The sequence below is a fragment of the Tursiops truncatus genome, chromosome 13, assembly GCF_011762595.2.
Source record: "Tursiops truncatus isolate mTurTru1 chromosome 13, mTurTru1.mat.Y, whole genome shotgun sequence".
NCBI lineage: Eukaryota > Metazoa > Chordata > Mammalia > Artiodactyla > Delphinidae > Tursiops > Tursiops truncatus.
The window spans coordinates 39,903,158-39,924,666 of record NC_047046.1 but is presented as its reverse complement, the minus strand read 5'-3'; the positions used below and the strand labels follow the sequence as shown (position 1 = coordinate 39,924,666).

At 45.4% G+C, this 21,509-nt stretch overlaps 1 protein-coding gene across 10 annotated transcripts in view; it reads right to left on the bottom strand.

Annotated features, from left to right (window-relative positions):
• LAMA3 (laminin subunit alpha 3) overlaps positions 1-21,509 on the bottom strand; it is a 241,787-nt gene that overhangs the window by 185,581 nt on the left and 34,697 nt on the right. For all 10 annotated transcript variants that reach the window (XR_004521554.2, XR_004521553.2, XR_012325354.1 and 7 more), the window contains exons 3-4: positions 1,897-2,014; positions 508-626 (exon numbers count right to left, since the gene is read on the bottom strand). Coding sequence is in view for 7 of the 10 variants with exons in the window: in XM_033837630.2 (XP_033693521.1) it covers positions 508-626; positions 1,897-2,014 (237 nt within the window). In the remaining 3 variants the exon portion in view is untranslated. The remainder of the gene's footprint in view (positions 1-507; positions 627-1,896; positions 2,015-21,509) is intronic.

Sequence of the window (21,509 nt, the reverse complement as noted above, 5' to 3'; positions counted from 1 at the left end):
TTTTCTCATCTTCCCTAACAACAGCCTGGCTGACTTCACAAGGACCACATGCAACCCCAATGAGACAGCAATTGTTTTCTCCCCTACAGATGATGCCCACCCTGCCAAAAAGGATCAGGGATTAGTTCTGCCACCAACCCCTCCTCTCCCCACTCTTAGGGGAGGTAATGTGCTTGTGAAGCAGTGGGAGGGTGCTTCACCACAATCACCAGTGACCCACTTTCTAAATAGTCCACCAGAAAAAAAGAGTTCAAGACCTGTGGGCCGTGAATCCAGAATCCTGAATTCCCAAGGAAAATTAGACCTCAAATAGAATGTGCAATGTCAATTATACCTCAATTTAAAAAAAAAGATTTCCAACCCAACTCAATCTGGGAGTCTTCGACGTGATTCCTTTCCATCTATGTTAGATTTCCTTGAAGGTGCAAGTTTCACAATTATGAAAAATGTGGCATCTTCATGTTCACTTCTGAGTCCTATCTCTCAAGGCCTCCCAAATCTACTTACCTCACCATTCTCCAATGGCACGATCCGGGAGTAATCAGTAGTACAAAGTACATCATCGTCTCGCGTGATCGCCCTATTTGCTTCCTGTCCAAACTGTTCCAAACAGTCTACTTTAGAATCTAGGAGGGAAACATGTTAGTACTGTAAAATAAAATATTATCATCTTGCTGTAAATCTCTTAAGAAATCTTATGTTTACTTAAGAATATACATGAAAAGGGAAAGAACAGAGAAGCATTTAAGATTTTTAGATGGAAGCTTAGAATGAAATTCTTAATTCACGAAAGAAAATACCAAGTCATTTCAGGCCACGTGACTTTCAACAGAAATGTCTGGAGATATGGTTCTAAATCCTCATTCCTCATTAGGCAAGTTTACCCTCTAAGGAGCATTCCTGGAAAACCCAATGCCTTTGTAAGCCAAATTCCTGTCCACCTCAATTTGTCACAGGGTTCAGAGACCCAGACATTCTTCATTAGTGAAAAAGACAAGGTCAAGGTAAGTAATGTGAAAGGCAGGATCCATAAAGATGGAGCTTAGTTCCTAATTCTACATAAAAGGAAATGGACTGGGACTTCCCTGGTGGCGCAGTGGTTAAGACTCCACGGTCCCAATGCAGGGGGCCTGGGTTTGCTTCCTGGTCAGGGAACTAGATTCCACATGAATTGCCACAACTAAGAGCCCGCATGCCTCAACTAAGGAGCCCGCCTGCTGCAACTAAGACCCGGCACAACCAAATAAATAAATAAAATATTTTTAAAAATAGGGACTTCCCTGGTGGCGCAGTGGTTAAGAATCCGCCTGCCAATGCAGGGGACACAGGTTGGATCCCTGGTCCAGGAAAATCCCACGTGCCGCGGAGCAACTAAGCCCATACGCCACAACTACTGAGCTCTCGTGCCACAACTACTGAAGCCCGTGCGCTTAGAGCCCGTGCTCCACAACAGAAGCCACCAAAATGAGAAGCACACATACTGCAACAAAGAGTAGCCCCCGCTCGCAGCAACTAGAGAAAGCCCACATGCGGCAATGAAGACCCAACGCAGCTAAAAATAAATAAATACAATAAATAAAATTATATATATATATATATTAAAAAAAAGGAAATGGACTGAAGCTATGGCCCAGTTATAGGTACACTGCTTCCCCCTAAATAGTAGCAAGAACCATTATCATAAGAGGTGTTTCAACCCCAGTTATACATGTGTATCCTTGGAATTCATGCAAGTGCGCTTGAGAAATAGGGATGTTCCAAGGGTAACCTAGAAAGTTAAAATTGACCAGCCCCTGACTAGCCACACTGAGAGACTAATTTTCTACTTAAACCCACAGTCTTGATCTGCTGCCAATAAGTCAAACCCCTCATAACATGGTAGGCTAGATTACTTACGAGCAAAATATTGCCAAGGTGAGTAGGTGCTTCCGAAGTCGACGGATCTTTCCAAGACCCAAAGATCAGGGCGAGGAGAATTTGCAAATTTGATTAAAATATAGGCCACCTGGAAAAGCTGATAAAGCAAAGGACACACAGTTACTCAAGTCGCCGCATCTGTCCACACCCTCCATCATCTCTATATGATGCTGGTTCCCAAGGCAACACATCTAGCCACACCTCTCCCAAGATCCAGATCCCATTTCTAACTGCCTACTGGACACCTCTAATTGGACGCAGCCTCTCAAGCTTATCATGCTCAAAACCCAAATAATCATTTTTTCTCTTTCCACCGAATCTATCCATTAATCTTTGTCACATCTTAATCATTATACCCTTGAGTTTCAACCAGCCTACACAGCACCTTCAAGTCTGTACATTCAGAGAAGTCTGATGTCAAACAACAATCATCGTGGGCTAAGCTCTTCCAGGAGCAAGAGCCGGTAGTACAGCCCTGAGCGTCTCCCGTGAGTGACACAGCCCTGGTTCCAGATCTTGGAGAGTTCGCGGCTGCAGAACTGAGACCTGAGCGGCTGCTTGGTAGAGGGTAGCACCTCCTTCTCCTGTGCCATCTCCACTCACCCCCTCTTTTCCTGATTTCTCTCCCTCTTACTGATTTTCTTGTTCATCCTCATCACTCTTTGCCCACGGCCAGGACAATGCAAACATATGGGAGACATGAAGCGCGGCTTTGGTCCAGTTTCTTCATCCTCCCACTCCTGAATCCCAGTATGCCTCCATGATGGACCCCAGGAGTCCCTGCAGTCCACTCCCAGCCCCTTCCCTCAAAACTTATATCTGGCTTGACTTGTGAACCCTGAGAGTCTATATGCTTAGCAAAGTGCCTAGTATGAGTTCATTGTTCATGACAATGAACATGGGTGTTAAACAAATCTGCTAACATGTTAAGAACTGGAGATTATCCCCACCCCCCCCCCCACTCCCCAACCACAAGGAAGAGATTCCACAGTGACTTTCAGAAGAAGACTCTGCCACCTTATTAACTAGCCCAGTAGAGCCATTTGAACAATGAGCTCATCTAGTTAGAGAGAGAGGCAGTACTCAGACCCTGTGGGATCCTTTTAATTCTTAGGGAAAAAAAATAAGGGATTTTCATCTGTATATTTTTCACATACAATAGTATGGTAAGAGTCATACATATATATATACATATATATATATATATATATATTTTTTTTTTTTTTTTTTTTTTTTTTTGCGGTACACGGGTCTCTCACCATTGTGGCCTCTCCCGTTGCGGAGCATAGGCTCCGGACGCGCAGGCTCAGCAGCCATGGCTCACAGGCCCAGCCACTCCGCGGCATGTGGGATCTTCCCAGACTGGGGCACGAACCCGTGTCCCCTGCATCGGCAGGCGGACTCCCAACCACTGCACCACCAGGGAAGCCCCCATATATATTTTTTAAAGTCTCAGAGCTACTACTTGATTGTGAATGTTCCCAACTCGACACTAGAAGCCAAAATCTCTAGGGCAGTTGTTCTCAAATTTTAGTCTCAAGATACCTTTACATTTTTAAAAATTATGGAGGACTTTCAAAAGCTTTTCCTTACGTGGGCTATGTCTATTAATTAAGAAATGCCATATTAAAAATTAAGCCTGAGAAATTTTTAAAATACATCTTACTAATTCATTTAAAATAATAAACCATTACATTTTAACGTAAATACCATATTTTATGGAAAAAATACTATATTTTCCAAAACATAAAAATTATAGTGAGAAGAGTGGCTTTGATTTACATTTTTAAAATCTCTTTCAATGTCTGCCTTCATAGAAAACAGCTGGATTCTCATAGCCACTACTTCAGTTTGTTGTAATAATGTTGTTTTCTTTGAAGTATTTGAAGAAAATCTGGCCTCCCATAGATCTGTAATAGGAAAAAGGACTTAAGAGCTTGTGGACCTCCTGAAAGGTCTTGGGAACCCCATGGGTTCTCAACCACACTTTGAGAACCACTGATCTTGGTCACAGAGATTATCCTTTGCTCTAAGAAGCCCCTTTGCTTACTTCTCTGTGGAAGGAAGAATTGTCACACCAATTACTGAAAACCCTAAGTTCAGCCAGTTTTGTCTCAAACACTCGCTCTTTGATCTTGAAAAATCTGCTTCCCTGGGTTCAGATTAACACTCTCAGATTTTCTACCCATCCTTGGAAGAAAATGATCCAACCTCATGTAAAGTAGCAGGATACAAAATTAATGTACAAAAATCTCTGGCATTCCTATACACTAATGACAAAAAATTTGAAAGAGAAATTAAGGAAACACTCCCATTTACCATTGCAACAAAAAGAATAAAATATCTAGGAATAAACCTACCTAAGTAGACAAAAGACCTGTATGCAGAAAACTGTAAGACACTGATGAAAGAAATTAAAGATGATACAAACAGATGGAGAGATATACCATGTTCTTGGATTGGAAGAATCAACATTGTAAAAATGACTGTACTACCCAAGAAAATCTACAGAGTCAATGCATCCCTATCAAACTACCAATGGCATTTTTCACAGAACTAGAACAAAAAATTTCACAATTTGTATGGAAACACAAAAGGCCCCGAATAGCCAAAGCAATCTTGAGAATGAAAAATGGAGCTGGAGGAATCAGGCTCCCTGACTTCAGACTATACTACAAAGCTACAGCAATCAAGACAGTATGGTAGTGGCACAAAAACAGAAATACAGATAAATGGAACAGGATAGAAAGCCCAGAGATAAACCCACGCACATATGGTCACCTTATCTTTGATAAAGGAGGCAAGAATATACAATGGAGAAAAGACAGCCTCTTCAATAAGTGGTACTGAGAAAACTGGACAGCTACATGTAAAAGAATGAAATTAGAACACTTCCTAACACCATACACAAAAATAAACTCAGAATGGATTAAAGATCTAAATGTAAGGCCAGACACTATAAAACTCTTAGAGGAAAACATAGGCAGAACACTCGATGACATAAATCAGAGCAAGATCCTTTTTGACCCACCTCCTAGACAAATGGAAGTAAAAACAAAAATAAACAAATGGGACCTAATGAAACGTAAAATCTTTTGCACAGCAAAGGAAACCATAAACAAGACAAAAAGACAACCTTCAGAATGGGAGAAAATATTTGCAAATGAAGCAACTGACAAAGGATTAATCTCCAAAATACACAAGCAGCTAATGCAGCTCAATACCAAAAAAACAAACAACCCAATCCAAAAATGGGCAGAAGACCTAAATAGACATTTCTCCAAAGAAGATATACAGATTGCCAACAAACACATGAAAGGATGCTCAACATCACTAATCATTAGAGAAATGCAAATCAAAACCACAATGAGGTATCACCTCACACCAGTCAGAATGGCCATCATCAAAAAATCTACAAACAATAAATGCTGGAGAGGGTGTGGAGAAAAGGGAACCCTCTTGCACTGTTGGTGGGAATGTAAACTGATACAGCCACTATGGAGAACAGTACGGAGGTTCGTTAAAAAACTAAAAATAGAACTACCATATGACCCAGCAACCACACTACTGGGCATACACCCTGAGAAAACCATAATTCAAAAAGAGTCATGTACCACAATGTTCATTGCAGCTCTATTTACAATAGACAGGACATGGAAGCAACCCAAGTGTCCATCGACAGATGAATGGAGAAAGAAGATGTGGCACATATATACAATGGAATATTACTCAGCCATAAAAGGAAACGAAATTGAGTTATTTGTAGTGAGGTGGATGGACCTAGAGTCTGTCAAACAGAGTGAAGTAATACAGAGTGAAGTAAGTCAGAAAGAGAAAAACAAATACGGTATGCTAACACATATATATGGAATCTAAAAAAAAAAAAAAAAGAACTTTCTGATGAACCTAGGGGCAGGACAGGAATAAAGACGCAGACATAGAGAATGGACTTGAGGACACAGGGAGGGGGAAGGGTAAGCTGGGACGAAGGGACGAAGTGAGAGAGTAGCATTGACATATATACACTACTAAATGTAAAATAGATAGCTAGTGGGAAGCAGCTGCATAGCACAGGGAGGTCTGCTCAGTGCTTTGTGACCACCTAGAGGGGTGGGATAGGGAGAGTGGGAGGGAGACTTGAGAGGGAGGGGAGATGGGGATATATGCATACGTATAGCTGATTCACTTTGTTATACAACAGAAACTAACACAACATTGTAAAGCAATTATACTCCAATAAAGATGCTAAAAAAAAAAAAGCTAGTTAGGAATTGTAAGGTACTCTGAAAACCATAAAGCAATACCTAAAGGAAGGAGAAATAATTTCCAGAATACATGTACCATTATTTCATAGTGAAGGAATTCATAGGAAATCCAAGAACTCCCAGTTTAGAAAATCAGAACAAATATATTTCCCTAAAGACTGCACATCTCTCTTAGACCACATCAAAATAAGACTGCTTTTAGATATGTAACAGAGAATACAAATGAAACATTTTTGGGCTTCCCTGGTGGTGCAGTGGTTGAGAGTCCGCCTGCCGATGCAGGGGACACGGGTTCGTGCCCCCGTCTGGGAAGATCCCACATTCCGCGGAGCGGCTGGGCCCGTGAGCCATGGCCGCTGAGCCTGCGCGTCCGGAGCCTGTGCTCCGCAACGGGAGAGGCCACAACAGTGAGAGGCCCACGTACCGCAAAAAAAAAAAACATTTTTGGATACAGGAATCATTTAAAACATTCTTAATCTCTTCCATCAAAATCCTATCATCATAGCATGTCCCCTAAAAACCCTATTTATTTAATAGCGTGTGACCTAATGGTTACTATGTTCTAGGTACTATGTCAAGCACCTCAGAAACATTCTCACAATGAAAGTGGGATTTTATTAAGCCCACTTTACAGATGAGGAATGTGTGACTTCGAGAGATGAAATAATGTGTCCACATCTTGCAGGTGTAAAAGTCCACCACCTTTGTATATTCCACTCCCTGATCATTAGCAATGCCACTGAACCTGACAGATACTTAACATTTAACCTGTTTCATCCTGGGGAAAATAACTGTCAAAGAAGTTCTAAACACCTTTATTTCCAAATATGCTAAAAGTCCATTACAGGGAGCCCAGAGGTAGGGAGCTATGTGACAATACATCTCGATGGTCATTTGAGCGCGTTGGTTTCTAAAGCTGCACTTTCTGCTAGTACAAATCCCCATAAATGAAATAGCCTTGGTAGCTCAGAGGGCACCTCTCTTTGTTTTGTTTCATCCTGTCTGAGATAACACGTGATCCCTTTAAGGCAGCACATCAGTTAAAAATCCCACCTCTAGCAGCAAGGGGAGGCATGCCACAGTGTGTCCCCTCTGCATGTTACATCAACCTGCCACCCGGACCTAATTGAATAAGCTCTGGGATTCCACCAACTCATCTTCCAGCACCTACCAGACAGGACTTTCCACTCCAAAATGCTTCCCTCCCATTTTCGTCTTAGGAACTTGATTCTGAGATTCCTCAGCACAGGATTACGTGCCCTGACACTGGGAGGCTGCCTTTCATTCTCGCTGAGCCCATCTGCACTGACAGACCCCGTTTCTCTCTCCCTACCACTGTGGTGCACCTTGCAGTGGCTTCCTGCCAAGCACCCCAGCTCTGCTGCCAATCTCCCCTCGATGTATAGATTCAAAATGGTGCTGAGAGGCGGCCTCCGGAGCGGGTTCACAGGGGGTTCACGCATGTTAAACCAACAGGTATGGATTTATTCTCTTCTACTTGATCATTTTAAACGCTGTGCCTTCTAAATGGCTCCTCTGTTAAACCCCTGTTATCGGTTACTTATGTTTGCTCTGCGATCACTCAACATACTTCAAAGCACGCCTGAGTGACCCTTGAGACGCATGGATGTAAATGAGGGCCCTTTACGAAACAAGAGAGCACCGGGCAGTGGAGTCACTAGAAGCAGAAAAGCAAAGGCCAAGCTGTGCATTTTCGGAGAAATAACGTTTGGGAGTTAAGGTAAGGAGGGAAAAGTGACCGAGAAGGATTGAGTTGTCATCCTCTCTCCACATGCTTCTGAAACAAGCTAAAGATGGCTTGACTTTTGCTGATGAGCATTTAGATGGAGGTACAAAGTAACCTTTTAAATAATGTTTTAATGAAGCAGATAATAGTCATAAAAGGTGCAGCAAGAGGCACTTTGACTTCAAAAGCCTTCAGGGGGAGCAGGTGAGACAAGCCAGCCCTTTCTGTTCCTCATCATGGTCATGCTGAAGCCTCTGAGATTCCAGCTCCTACAGCCCAGCATCTATCTCATTCCATGGCCTTCCCAGATGCAGGTAGTAGCTGTTCAATAAAGGCCATGAATGAATGGATGAATATTAAAGTTGTGCAGTCACCACCGAGTTTGGGAAGTGGGCTCCAGTTAGCACCGTTGGGTGCCGTGCTCGGCAGTGGACTGCTAACGGCAGAGGAGAATCAACTCCTGGTGGCAAACCTTTGCTCTGCCACCCACCAGCCATGTGACTCTATCACTGAAGCATTTTGCGACTTTATTTCCTTGTGCATAAAATAATAACATAAAACAATCAAAAAAGATATTTAAGTACATAGGTGAGGGACGGTAGTATCCACTTCACAGAAATCTTACATCCTCCATCTAAAAGAGCACTTACTATGCTCTGTGGCATATATGTGTTTTCATGTGTCATTTCCACTAGACTGACATCTTTGTGTCTCAATCACTCCTGTTTCCTCAGAGTAGATGCTTAATAAATGTCATTGAATTGCAATGAAATTTAATAAATGGGACATGTGAAACTGCAAAATATTACGCACATGTATTTAAAGTCACATCCAAAATTAGCTTCTTACTCAACTAAACAGCACTCTCTCCTCAAAAGAGTCTAAGTTATAATGTGAAATAAATCTATTATCATAGCCTTACAATTTGATAAACATACTGTTCCACAATGCAGTGTTTCCTGATTTGCTTCTTCCAACTTATTATTTGGCATAATTTTCAAACCTATAGGAAAGCTCAAAGAACAGTACAATGAATATCCCTACACTTTTCGCTTAGATTCACCAACTGTTAACATTTTGCCACGTTCGTACTTTCTCTCTCTCTCTGTCTACACAACACACACACACCTTTTTTTAACCTTTGAAAGCAAGTTTCAGACATCATTATGCTTCAACCCTAAATATTTCACCATGTACCTCCCAAGAACACGGACATTTCTTCTACATAAACTCAACATGTTGATGCCTAGGAACTTTTACCATTCATACAAAAATCTTACATAACGCATTGTACATATTAGAATTACCCTGATTCTCTTAATACTGTCCATTGCATTTTTCCAATCCGGGATACAATCAAGGGTTCTATATAGCATTTACTTGCCAAGTCTCTTGTCTCCTTTAACCTAGAGCAGTCCTCCCACGATTTTTCTTTCCTGACACTGGCATCTTTCCATAACAGAATGTTCCCCCATCTGAATGTGTTTGATTATTTTCTCATCATCTGATTCAGGGTAAACATTTTGGCAGGATTACTACCCATGGGACAGCCTCTTCTCATGGCATCATGCCAGGGAGCAAGCGATGCCAGGTTGTCCTGTTATCAGTGTTGCTGTGTTTGATCACTTGCTTGAGAACATGTATGCCAGATTTCCCCTTTACAAAGTTATCTTTCTACCTTTGTCATTAATAAGTAACCCATGGAGAGACAGTTTGAAACACTTATTTTTATTAACTAAATTACAAACGTTCCTACTATCCATGTAAACATACAAATAAGAGTTAAGAAAAATAAGTCCCAAGATACAGAATCAAACAGTTATAGTTCCTTTAAGGCTGATGCCCATTTGAAAAACTTATCTAATGAGCTAATTTTATAAAAACTTTTAAAAATATTTATTATTTGGTTGCACTGGGTCTTAGTTGCAGGCTGCCTCCTTAGTTGTGGCATGCGAACTCTTAGTTGCAGCATGCATGTGGGATCTAGTTCCCTGTCCAGAGATTGAACCCGGGCCCCCCCCCCCCCCCCCGGCATTGGGAGCGCAGAGTCTTAACCACTGCACCGCCAGGGAAGTCCCTATAGAAACTTTTTAATTGAGAAGGAACTATGCAGGTCAAGTGGAATTAAACTCCATTTTAGTAAACTTGTGTGAAAACTTGTTATAAAATGAAGTACAACCCTCATTAAACGATCAAGGCCAGTGATGAAAATATGACTCAGCTGGCCTGAAAAAGGATCCTTTTAATCCTGGTGCGAAGAGCACATCGGCCAATGGCTTGGCGAGGGCACTCCTTTCTTTCGGGTTTATCATCACCCTGTCCTATAAAACCCAGAACTTGGCACCATCGAAAAGAGAGTGCTTAGGAGGAAAGTCACCGTGTCCTTCAGGTCCTCTTACTGTTTCCCAAAAGCACCTGCTCACCGTTGAGGGAAGGTCGATCATTCCAGAAACTTACAGGAAGGGACTCAAGAGGTCCCAGGTCAATCTCTCACCCAGGGTAAGAACCTTCACGCTAGAATCTCCTTTTGAGAGGAAAGGAGACCCACTGCATTGCTAAGTTTGGGTCACTACACGTTTCCTCGCTGTCCTGGAAACTTTTCCTCATAATTCCCCCACCTACCCTTTGGGGTAGCACAGATTTCTACCATTTATCCCACATGACAGCCTGCCCAGAATTTAAATACCAACACCACATCTCCCTAGGTTCTTTTTAATGAACTAAGATGCAAGTCAGCAGGAGGCAAGGATTAGGGTAGGAACTGGAAAGGGGAAGAGAATTAAAGTATCTCACTTCCTCATTAAAAATAACTACAATAACCTGAGAAATAAAAATCCTGAACCAAAATCGAGTCTAAAGTGTTGGATCACTCCAATAACTTGGAAACTGACAAGCCCGCTATTTTTTAATGGAAAATTTCAAGAAAAAAATCAAAAGACAAGGGCTTCCCTGGTGGCGCAGTGGTTGAGAGTCCGCCTGCCGATGCAGGGGACGCGGGTTCGTGCCCCGGTCTGGGAGGATCCCACGTGCCGCGGAGCGGCTGGGCCCGTGGGCCATGGCTGCTGAGCCTGCGCGTCGGGAGCCTGTGCTCCACAACGGGAGAGGCCACAACAGTGAGAGGCCCACGTACCACAAAAAAAAAAAAAAAAAAAAAATCAAAAGACAAGGAGAAGGTGAAACATTTGCATCTGTATTTTATGACTGATGAATTCTTAACTCTGGAGGAAAAAAGAGATTGAAGACATATAGCATGGTTTTCGGTCCTTGTGGACGTTATAATTCCCCAAGTAGACTCAAAGGGCAGAGCTTGAAACTAACGTATGTTACTCAAGAGCATTTTATCCACAACTAACAATTTACCGATAGATTTGGTGGTGATTTTAAATAAGTTGAAGCCCATTGGAATCCAAGAACTGAGCTCAATTTCACAATGAAGTCTAATATTTTATCCAACGCTTTACAGCTACACTCAACTGTCAGGGAATGTTTTTTTGTCCAGGACCTGATTCTCCCTATAAAACTCACTTGCCCTCATTCACGCTTTTTTTTTTTTTCTAATTTATAATAATATTGGGTATGACATTTAGTTCACTCACTGAACTGATAAACAGCCTAAGAATTTGTCTGACAAACTATACAGGACAAGGGAAATGATAATCTTGTTCTTCCAAGGCAAAGAGATTTAACTAACTCAACTTTCGTCACGAGCAAACCAAGTATCTAATTCCTCCTTTAATCTATCTAAATTCTTTTAACTCAACAACTCCTAAAAAATATATTGATTTCTACAGGGGACTCACACTGTGAAAAAGTTCAGTAAAGTATTGCTCAATGATGATTTACCCTAAATCAGATTCTAAATGATGTTATTTCTCATCATTTTTCATAAATGAGTCCACATCCTTCATAATGTTCCAGTCCTCCTCTTGGCCAATATCTTCCTCCCTAAAGGGTATTCTCATTTCTAGCCTGCACTCCTAATGGTCCTTTCCTAATTTCAGTCACATCTCTTCCTTTCTCCCTGTGACATCTTTCCTGAGATTTAGCATCCATGGCTAAATCTGAGTGTTACCTAAAGCTAAAATTTTCCTTTTGGCTGTGTTTCCATTGCTCTTATTAATGGCAGGGCACTTGGGAGACCTTTTTGACAATAGCTGTGCATATCTGTGAAGCATAAGGCTGGTCACTTAAATTGACTCAGCACAGTCATTTTTATTAGTCAGCTTTTTTTTTTTTTTGGAATGAGGTTTAGGCTGAAGTGTGGTTTCAAATCAGCTGGGCTATAGATTAAATATTCGTCTTAGAACTTGTCCTTTGGCCAAAAGCTGTCCTTACTTTCTGAACACTAAATCCCCTAGCGTGGCAGTTCTCCAAATGGATGGTATCACCATCTGGGGTATTTTATTGGTTGTCACAATAACAAACCCAAATAAGGAGAGAGACCATGCACCTGAAGAGGCATCAACCTCCACCCTGAAGAAGATCACTGCCAGTTCTGGGTGAGGAGGCTGGAGAAAGGGCCCTGTTGGAAGTTTTGTCTTTTGTAGGTTGGACTTCTGAGGATCCAAATGCCCTTCCCACCTTATGAATCCACCTTTAGAAAATGCCAGTTTTTCCAGCTCTCCTGGCAGGTAAGGCAGCACGGGTACCTGACCCAGGCTCAGTGAATTGGATGTCTCCTGCCGAGATTTTGCATCTAGAGCAAATGATACAAAAAGGCAGGGACACTGAAGAATTGTTTCTAGAAGCAACAAATATGGCAGCCCCCTCTGGCTTCTGGGGACAGTGGTTGACCCCAGCAGGGACATACTGAGTCCAGGATCCGGGCTGACTGTGACATCACCATGCAGCAACCAGCATTCAGCCACAGCTCTGTCCTCGCAGAGGGACCTGTGATTCTGACGGTGCTGCCTCCTTTGCTTCTGCCCACTTCCTGAACCTGATCCTCTACGATCCTTAGATCCTCACCCACTACCCCACGTCCTCTCCTTCCACCCTCAAAGGTGACTTTTTCTCTTTCACCAGTAAAATTAGAACTATCGAAAAGGAATCCCTTGCCTTCCCATCCCAAATCCATGAGCACTTTTGCATCTGCACATCCTCCTCCCTTCCCTCTGGACCAATGGCACAGGAGCCTCCTCCCTCTGCGCTCTGGATCTCATTCCCCTCCTGCCTTCTCTTGGATCCTTCCCATCAGCTTTTATCTTAGGTATTTATTTTTTAATTAAAGTACAGTTGACTTACAATATTCTATTAGTTTCAGGTGTACAACATAATGATTCAATACTTTTATAGATTATATTCCTTATAAAGTTATTACAAAATATTGGCTATATTCCCTATGTTGCACCTTACACCTTTGATTGTTATTTATTTTATACCCAGTAGTTTGTACCTCTTAATCCCCTTTTCCTATCTTGCCCCTACCCCACCCCCTTCCCAACGGTAACCACTAGTTTATTCTCCGTATATGTGAATCTGCTTCTATTTAATTATATTTACTCGTTTCATTTTTCAGACTCCAACTATTAGTGAAAACATATAGTATTTGTCTTTCTCTGTCTGACTTATCTCACTAAGCATAATATCCTCCAGCCATCAGCTTTCAACTGACTCTTTCATCCGAAGTCAAGAAAATTCCTCTCCCTCCATCCAAACCCTCCTCTAGGTCCACCTACCTCCTTCTTCCCGCTGCAGCCACACTTCAGCAAAGGGTGGAGTGTCCCCCTTCCTCACCTCTCCTCTAGTGCACCCAGAGTTCAGTTCTCAGCCTTCTCTCACCTCACTCCACGCTATTTCCATCTTACACCACTGACTCCCGATTTATACCTGTAGCACAGACTTCGCACATAAGCTGCGGACCCAGCAGCCTAGTTAATCTCCACGTGAGATACCTCACCACCACCTCAACTCAATGTGACCCAACTGAAGCCTCATCCTGGCCCTCTGGAGTCGCTGATTCCTGTGGAAACTGTAGGTCTCAATGCAGCTTGCCCCCCTTCAGGGAGATATCTGTGTTTGATGCTTCCTGGAACACTGTACGTTTCCTTTAAAACACCCATCCCAGGAGTAATTAAATAAATACTCCCGGCTCAAGTGCACCTGGTCTGTAAATACAGGATGTGAGCTTGATTATCCTGCCCACTCACGAACTGCAGCAGGAATACTCTGCTACAGGTAGCTGTAGGCCAGGCCAGGGCCCGCGCTTGGCCTGCATCAGGGTGACGCTGGTAGTCGGCCAAAGCCCTAAGGATTGCACTTACTTGGCGAAAAACGGGATGCTCAAAGTCACTTTCACTGTGATAAAAAGGTGCACCCCCAGCTGAACTCTCGGATCTGGACATGAGACGGCCTCCTGTGTCCCAAATGCTCCCACTTAATGCTCTGGCTCCCGCAAGGACCCCGAGCAGGCATCCTTCATAGCAGGGCGAATGGGAGGCCTGGGTGTGAAGGGTCAGAGTGGGGTGGGTGAGGGACAGTGGCTGGGCAGCGGAGAGCAGTGTGGCCAGGTTGACGGGCACCAGGAGAACTGGAGAGTCCTGTGCCTGGCTCAGAATCAGTGGGGAACCAGATGACCTTGGGTGAGTGAGCTGAACTTTGAGCCTCAGTTTCCTGAAATCCAGCTCCTCCGGGCAAGACACTGTTAGGAACTAGGGCAGGGATTCAAGCCCGCCCCAGAGAGGATGAGAGGTGGAACACGAGCCAGGGAAGTGGGCAGGGCAGCCAGACAGATCGTCCACCGCAGGGGGGTTAAACGGAAGAACTGGGCTAATCAGCTCCAGGCTCGCCTGGTGGGCAGGGGCGCAGCACACACCCGCTCTGCCCACTGGCGGAGAAGGGGACTGACGTGGGAAAAACACCTTAAGTGCCAGCAGGAACCATCCCACTAAAAGCAATCTGGCCACCTCGCCAGGAATGAGGTCTGGATCTGAAGATGGTAGACGGGGGTGAGCGGCCAGGCTCCGGAAAAGAGAGTCTGGAGCTGGAGGGTGTGTGGAGCCCCAAAGTTCCATCATCCAAATGCCACACAATGGCCTGCCCACCCCCTCACTTCCTGGGGGGTCCACTTCTGCCCCTTCCCCACTCTCTTACTCCCTGGTCTTCCTTCCCCAGCCCGGGGCCCCTTTTCTCCCCATACCCCAGAAGCTATACAGAGTGGGGAGGATTATACCATAAGGTTTATACCACCCGTCTTGCAAATGTGGAATATGACACTATTATAACAACACTAGGGACTAAGTGGGTTTTAAGGCATAGCTTAGAGCTCCTTATTTATAAATTTTTCTGGGAAAAAAAATGCAAAATAAGTTCTAAATATCTGATGTAACTTTTGGTGCACCTCATTTACACCCATCTATGACTCCCCCAGGCAATATTCTATTAAATAAAATCAACGTGAAAGACAATCTAACTAATGACCCTACAAATACCAACCACGTAGTGGTGAGAATCAAGGAAATAGATACACAGACAGCATCAATGAACCTTCATAACATGAACATAACATGGCCAGTGTTGGGGCCAGAATGTCTCGCTCCAGGCTCTGAGCTGTGCAATCCGGGCGATTCCCTTCATCTTTTTAGGCCTTGGTACCCTCATGTGTAAAAAGGAATAATAACAGTACTTAAAGTGGGAGTGTTTGAAAGGGCCCAATAAAAGGCATCCCTCTTCCCTATCTGGCTCAGAACCAATTGAGAAGTAAGACAAAGGAAGAAGGGCAATGGGGACAAAATATCGCCTTTATTTCTGGTGAAGCTTATATTGGAGGACACAGGTTGTGTCTGCTAACGGTGACCGCCAGGTGAGATGTCCCGGGTCGGTGGCCCATGTGTCTCAGGCAGGAGAAGCAGAGAAGGGCATATGCCTGCCTCTGGACACCTGCTCTCAAGGGACAGGACAGAGCCGTGCATGACCAGCTCCTGATTCACACTCACCACCCAGAAGAGGGGCCAGATAGAGGCTGGCAGCGTGACCCAGGTGGAGGGAGGAATGCCGGTGACCACGCCCCACAGAGGGCTGGTGTGAGGGATAAAAGAGCCGATGCCCGCATTGCACTCAGCGCAGAGCCCGGCACACGTGAGGACCTAACCCGTGGAAGTGAGCGCATCTTAAGGGCACAAGTGAGCTTCAGATTAAGTAGCAAAGATGTTAGAACAGATGCTTGCGAAGGGCCATGGAACAGGAGTGGGAATTGAGGATGACGGGGGAGATAGAAGAATAAAGCACGAGAGGGGCACAGTTCATAACACGCTGTGCGCTCATCTCCAAGTGGGGACCATATCTCTAAAATCCTCCAACAACTGCTTCCCAAGGAGATAAGACAATACAAACCTAAATGGAACATCAGCCTTTAGTCATCACAAAATATATATTGCCTCCTGTCCTGGTCAAGTGACTTGGCAGAAATCTCAAGGAACCATTCGAAATGTCCACGAGCACCTTGCGCCCTGGTTCCAGGCTGGCAGCAGGAGTGGCCTCTTGCTCGGGAGGCGGGGAGATGCCCTGACCGGGGTCATCCTTATAAATGCAGACACCAGCGTGCACAGGCACCCGAGAAGGAATTGTTTTCTTGTGGTTTGGGCCGCCCGTAATGGAGAGGGATTTTTTTCTCTTCATTCCCACTGGCTAAGACACGTGGGTCCCTTCACTGCCAGACTTGCAAGGAAAGAAAGCTGATTCCACTTGAACTGCAATTCAACTAATGGGCCCCAGGGAATAAATCCACCCCCAAATCCGGGAAAACACTCCGAGCTTGAAACTGTCCGTTTGGACGGCTCGATCCCGCTCCTGCCTTACAGCTCCATGACCTTGTAATCTCTGGCACCTTCCTTTCTCGGTGTTCCTCTCAGGGTGGCAAGACCTTTCCATGAGCCAAGCCTGTGACTGGTCACTTCTTGAAACTGCTGGTGTGGGTGGGAGGGCACAAAGGCCTGAGGATGGGCACGTGGGATTATCTCATCAACAGAATCGAAGTTTCTGTTCAGGGACTTCTAAAAGGAAATCCTTGCTTTTTTTCTCCCCCATTCCAGGAAATCAATGAGGGAAGCTCTGTGCACCCGCCTTTTGCTTTACAGTTAAGGACTTGAAAATGCTTAGAGAGTCACAGTCATTAGAATGGAGCCCGGTCCATTGGAGTGGGCTGGTTGCGTTGCAGTGGCAACACCAAAATCTCAGTGGTTCAAAACTACACATCTGTTTGCATCTCGTCCGTGTGCCATGTCTCTTGAGGGTGGACCCTGCTCCATGTCCTCCCCACACAGGGACACAAACCAATGGAGTCCGTATGTCTGGAACGCCACTGAGGCAGGAAGGGAATGTGGTATGTCATGACCAAGGCTGGTCCTGGTGCAGCCAGGGCTTGAGCCTGGAAGAAGAACTGGGGGGCTTCCCTGGTGGCGCAGTGGTTGAGAGTCCGCCTGCCGATGCAGGGGACACGGGTTCGTGCCCCGGTCCAGGAAGATCCCACATGCCGCGGAGCGGCTGGGCCCGTGAGCCATGGCTGCTGAGCCTGCGCGTCCGGAGCCTGTGCTCCGCAACGAGAGAGGCCACAACAGTGAGAGGCCCGCGTACTGCAAAAAAAATAAAAAAAGAACTGGGAATCCTGCTCAGCCAGGAACGCAGAGGTGCTGACGCTGAGAGGACCCTGGTTCAGGTCAATTTGGCCCTGCTGTTCCTGCTAAGTCGGAAATTAATGGTGGTGGAGGTTGAGATTTCAAAGGGGTTGGGTTCTTTCTTTTATCACCCAGGCTACCTACACTGGCCATAAAGGATGACAGTGGCTGAGAGAAGACAAGATCAATTCTGGACATTCGGCCAAACTAGGGGCAAAATGTCACTGCTGCACCCTCAGACTTAGGTGTGCATTAGAAGCACCTGGGGCTGTGTCACAGTGAAGATTCCCAGGCTACAATTCGAGACCTTCCAGTTCAGTAGGTCTGCAGTGAGGCCTAGAAGCAAGGCCAGCTGTACAATTTGCAGAGCTCAGAGCAAAATGAAAACACAGGGGTCCTTGGTTAAAGGCAGGAAAAAAGTGCTTTTAAAGGTACTAAAATGTGCTTTTTCCTTTCTTCCACAGTTCCTCTCTTGACCTATCATGGTAACTTTTATTTGCTATTTAACGTTGCACTCCCTTGGGCAAGGGTGAATGCAGACCCGCACAGGGACCACTCTGCCACTGGCTGTGCACACGCCAGGATCCCCTCCTGACCGCTGCTGGGTGGACGTGACGCACCGTGCCCTGGTCAAGGGCGAGGTCAATCTCCCCTTCCCTCCCTTTCTCATGGGCCCACCGCCCAACTCACACAGACAGATGATCCCCAAGGGATTGGAACCTCCACACTGGGATGAGCTTGGTACCTGGATGCAGGATGGACAAGAGGCTCATCCCTGTCAAGTCGCCCATTGCTCTGCTAGCTTGGGATGGAGATAGCTCCGCCCTGCCCCTCCTCCTCACGGTATGCATGCAGCCAACCATCCCTGCAGCTGCTCCCAGACCCCAGCCACAGGGTGGCAGGGTGGGGTCAGGGAAGAAGAGGACTGGAGGAATCGAGGCACCAGGACTTGGGGGAGCAGGTGGCCTAGAACCTGTCTGGGAGGCAGGATGGCCCATGAGCCAGCACACACTCCGTGATGGACTGGACTTCACTTACAAAACACAAACTCAAACATAAAGTTATTAAGGATTTCAAGACGGCATTAAGCCCCAAGCTTGGGTCCCCCTTCTTAGCACAGGGATTCAAGGACCAACTCTGAGAAGCACTGACTTAAAGACAGACCGACCCAGTCGAAGCAGGTAATCAAGACAGGTCCCAGCACCCAGGAGAGGGACAAAAGGGTTGCAACTCTGAGAGCTGGTGCCGCTCCAGGCAGGAAGTCTCCCCGTGTTCTAGAATTAGATCTCAGGGTCCCAGCCACAGACTACACGCGCTCACATGACTGATGAAAGAGAAGAAGACTCTCAAGATCCAGACATCATCGTGATGAACTCGTAGGGTAACCAGCCACTCTGGTTTGCCTGGGACTGTCCTGGTTTTAGTAACAAAAATCCTGCATCCCAGAAAAGCCCTTAGTCTCCAGCAAAGTGGGACGGCTGGTCACGTTATGACCAGGCCTAGTACTGACCCAACGAACTCCTTTTTATCTTTGAAAGACCAGTGGAAAGGCTGCTGCCTTGTGAAATCTTCCCCACACCCCCCAAGCAGAGGTCGTAGCTCGCTCCATGGTGGTTACACTTCTCAGGGTGCACGCTGATTCTGCATTCGTGCATTTGACTCCCCAATAAGCACGTGAAATCCCAGAATTTTATGTGAATATACCGGAGTGAGCCTGTCATAAATGCCAGGGAAGGAGAAGAGAGGTGGAGAGGACCCCGTTGCTAAGGTGTGACGTGGGGACCTGATGTTAGTGGGGCCCCAGGACAGCTCAAGGCCAACCAAGTGCAGTCCCCGAGCTAGAAACCCGGGCTCCTCCGCTTTGCTCGCTGGCCTGCGGCTCAGTCCACAACCTGAAGCTCTGTCTGCTGGGATTAGTGCCCCAAGATTGAGGAAATGCAGGGCCACAAAACAGGAAAACGGAGCAGGAGGCTGCAGTCACAGGAAGAAGAGGGAGAGGTGACACCTGTGAGAAGGATTCGTCAAGTTGAATTATTACAATAATCGTAAGGAGGAGGGAGAGAAAAACTAGCATTTGTTGAGGATTTATGATGTGCCGAGTACTAATGCCTCTGTGTTTCAGTAGCCTTTACAATAACCCTAGTGTTTTGGTACTAATATTCTCTCTACTTCATAGATGCAGAAAGTTTGCAGAAGACGCGGAACGTGTTTACGGTCACAGAGAGTCGGTGACAAAGCCAGGACTCAGACCCACGTCTGATTCCAAAGCCCAGGCTGCTATGCAGTTAGCTGTGCAGGCAGCCACAGGGCCTGACGGGGCCAAAGGAGGAGTGCGGGCCTTTCTTCAAGGAGTCATTCCTCCCTGGTTGTCCTGCAGAGACCGAAGTTGCTGCCCAGCCTGATTTTCTGACCCTGTGTGTACCGTGCCCAAGAAAGCCAGCAACAGGAGGAGCACGAACAGTTACCTGGCTGTGAGGATGTCTGCCCCCGTCTCCAGGTCTGTGTGTCCCTAGCACAGTGTCTGTTATCACTGGCGATGGGAGGCTTTGCCCCCCGCCCCGGACCTCATCTTCTCCACTGCCCGCCCTGCTTCTGGCTCAGCCTACGCCCTGCTCTTCACTCCCCAGGGAGGCCGGCTGATGAGCAGAGAGTCCTTCCGGCCCCTCCCTGCTCAGAGTGTGGCCCCCAGGCCAGGAGCCAGGCATCACCGGGAGCATCTCAGAAATGCAGAATCTAGAGGCACGCCTGCAACCTCTGAGTCAGACCTGTCATTTGAAGAGATGATTCAGATGTACGCTCAAGTCGAGAGGCACTGGCCCAGCCCACAAAATACATCCTTTTTTCCATCAGGCGCACATTGCCAGCGCTGTTCTCTCTCCTGTGGAAACCCAGTCTCAAGTGAGTTTTAAGTCAATGTATTACCTCTCCCAACAGCACTAGCCTTTTAACAGCTTTATCCTCAGTGAAAGGAATTCCAGGGGTGGGTGGACAGGCTGCTCTACGCCCTGAAATCACACCATGCCCACAGCCGCCAAACCAACCCCATAGAAAGCTGGCCCAGTTTTTCCAGCAATGGACCATGTCTTCTCCAGGCTATGATTGCAGACCCGTTTGGGGGACAAAATAAGTATTTCAGGTAGCCAAACTGCAAGCTAATGGTGCAAGTCTCTCTTCTCTAGGATATGTCGAGCAAGAAATTTCAGCAGAGAACATGCTTTAGTAAATAAGCTCCAATTGTTCTCCAAAGTAAGCAATAACTCTTAGCAAGAGTAGCAATGATGGTAGGAAGAGGTACAACGTGGGCGAGAAGGGGTCTTTTGAAAGAATGCCTTGAGGAGGTGTTATGAGTCATGATATGCACGCTTAGGATAAATCCCTATATATTTAGAAATGAACCCTCTCTCAGCTGTCAACACACACATTATTATCCTACTGTCACTGGAAACATTTAGGGGCGAAAGAAAAGATATTGGGGAATGAAATAGTACAATAGCTAATGAGGGCTTATAATTAAAGGATATATTTGCTCAAGGGAAAACGAACGTATCACATCAGTTCTGAAAGGAAACAGCTTAGTAAAAGCAGGTTCTTTGTCAGTTACGTATTGTAAAAGGAAAATTATAACCTGGCACGCTCTTCAGACAGCATTTAATGCTTGGTCATTCTGCTTGACTCTGAGCTTCTCTGTGACAACCCACTTAAAAAGAAGAATTGAAAACTGAGCCTTAGCCAGCTTGCAAAGTCCGAGTGTTCTCTATAGAATCTCACTGTACTTCTCAAAGTGACTCAGAAATATCATTAACACTATAAAATAAGAAATGCTTCTATATGAATATACAAATCTTTCAGGCTTAGAATAATCATGAAGTCAGGTAAAATACGTCTTGACAGTTTATTCTAAGTGTTAACCAAATGTATGACTGGAATGAAAACAGTGATCATATTATTTTACTGTTTCATCAATATACT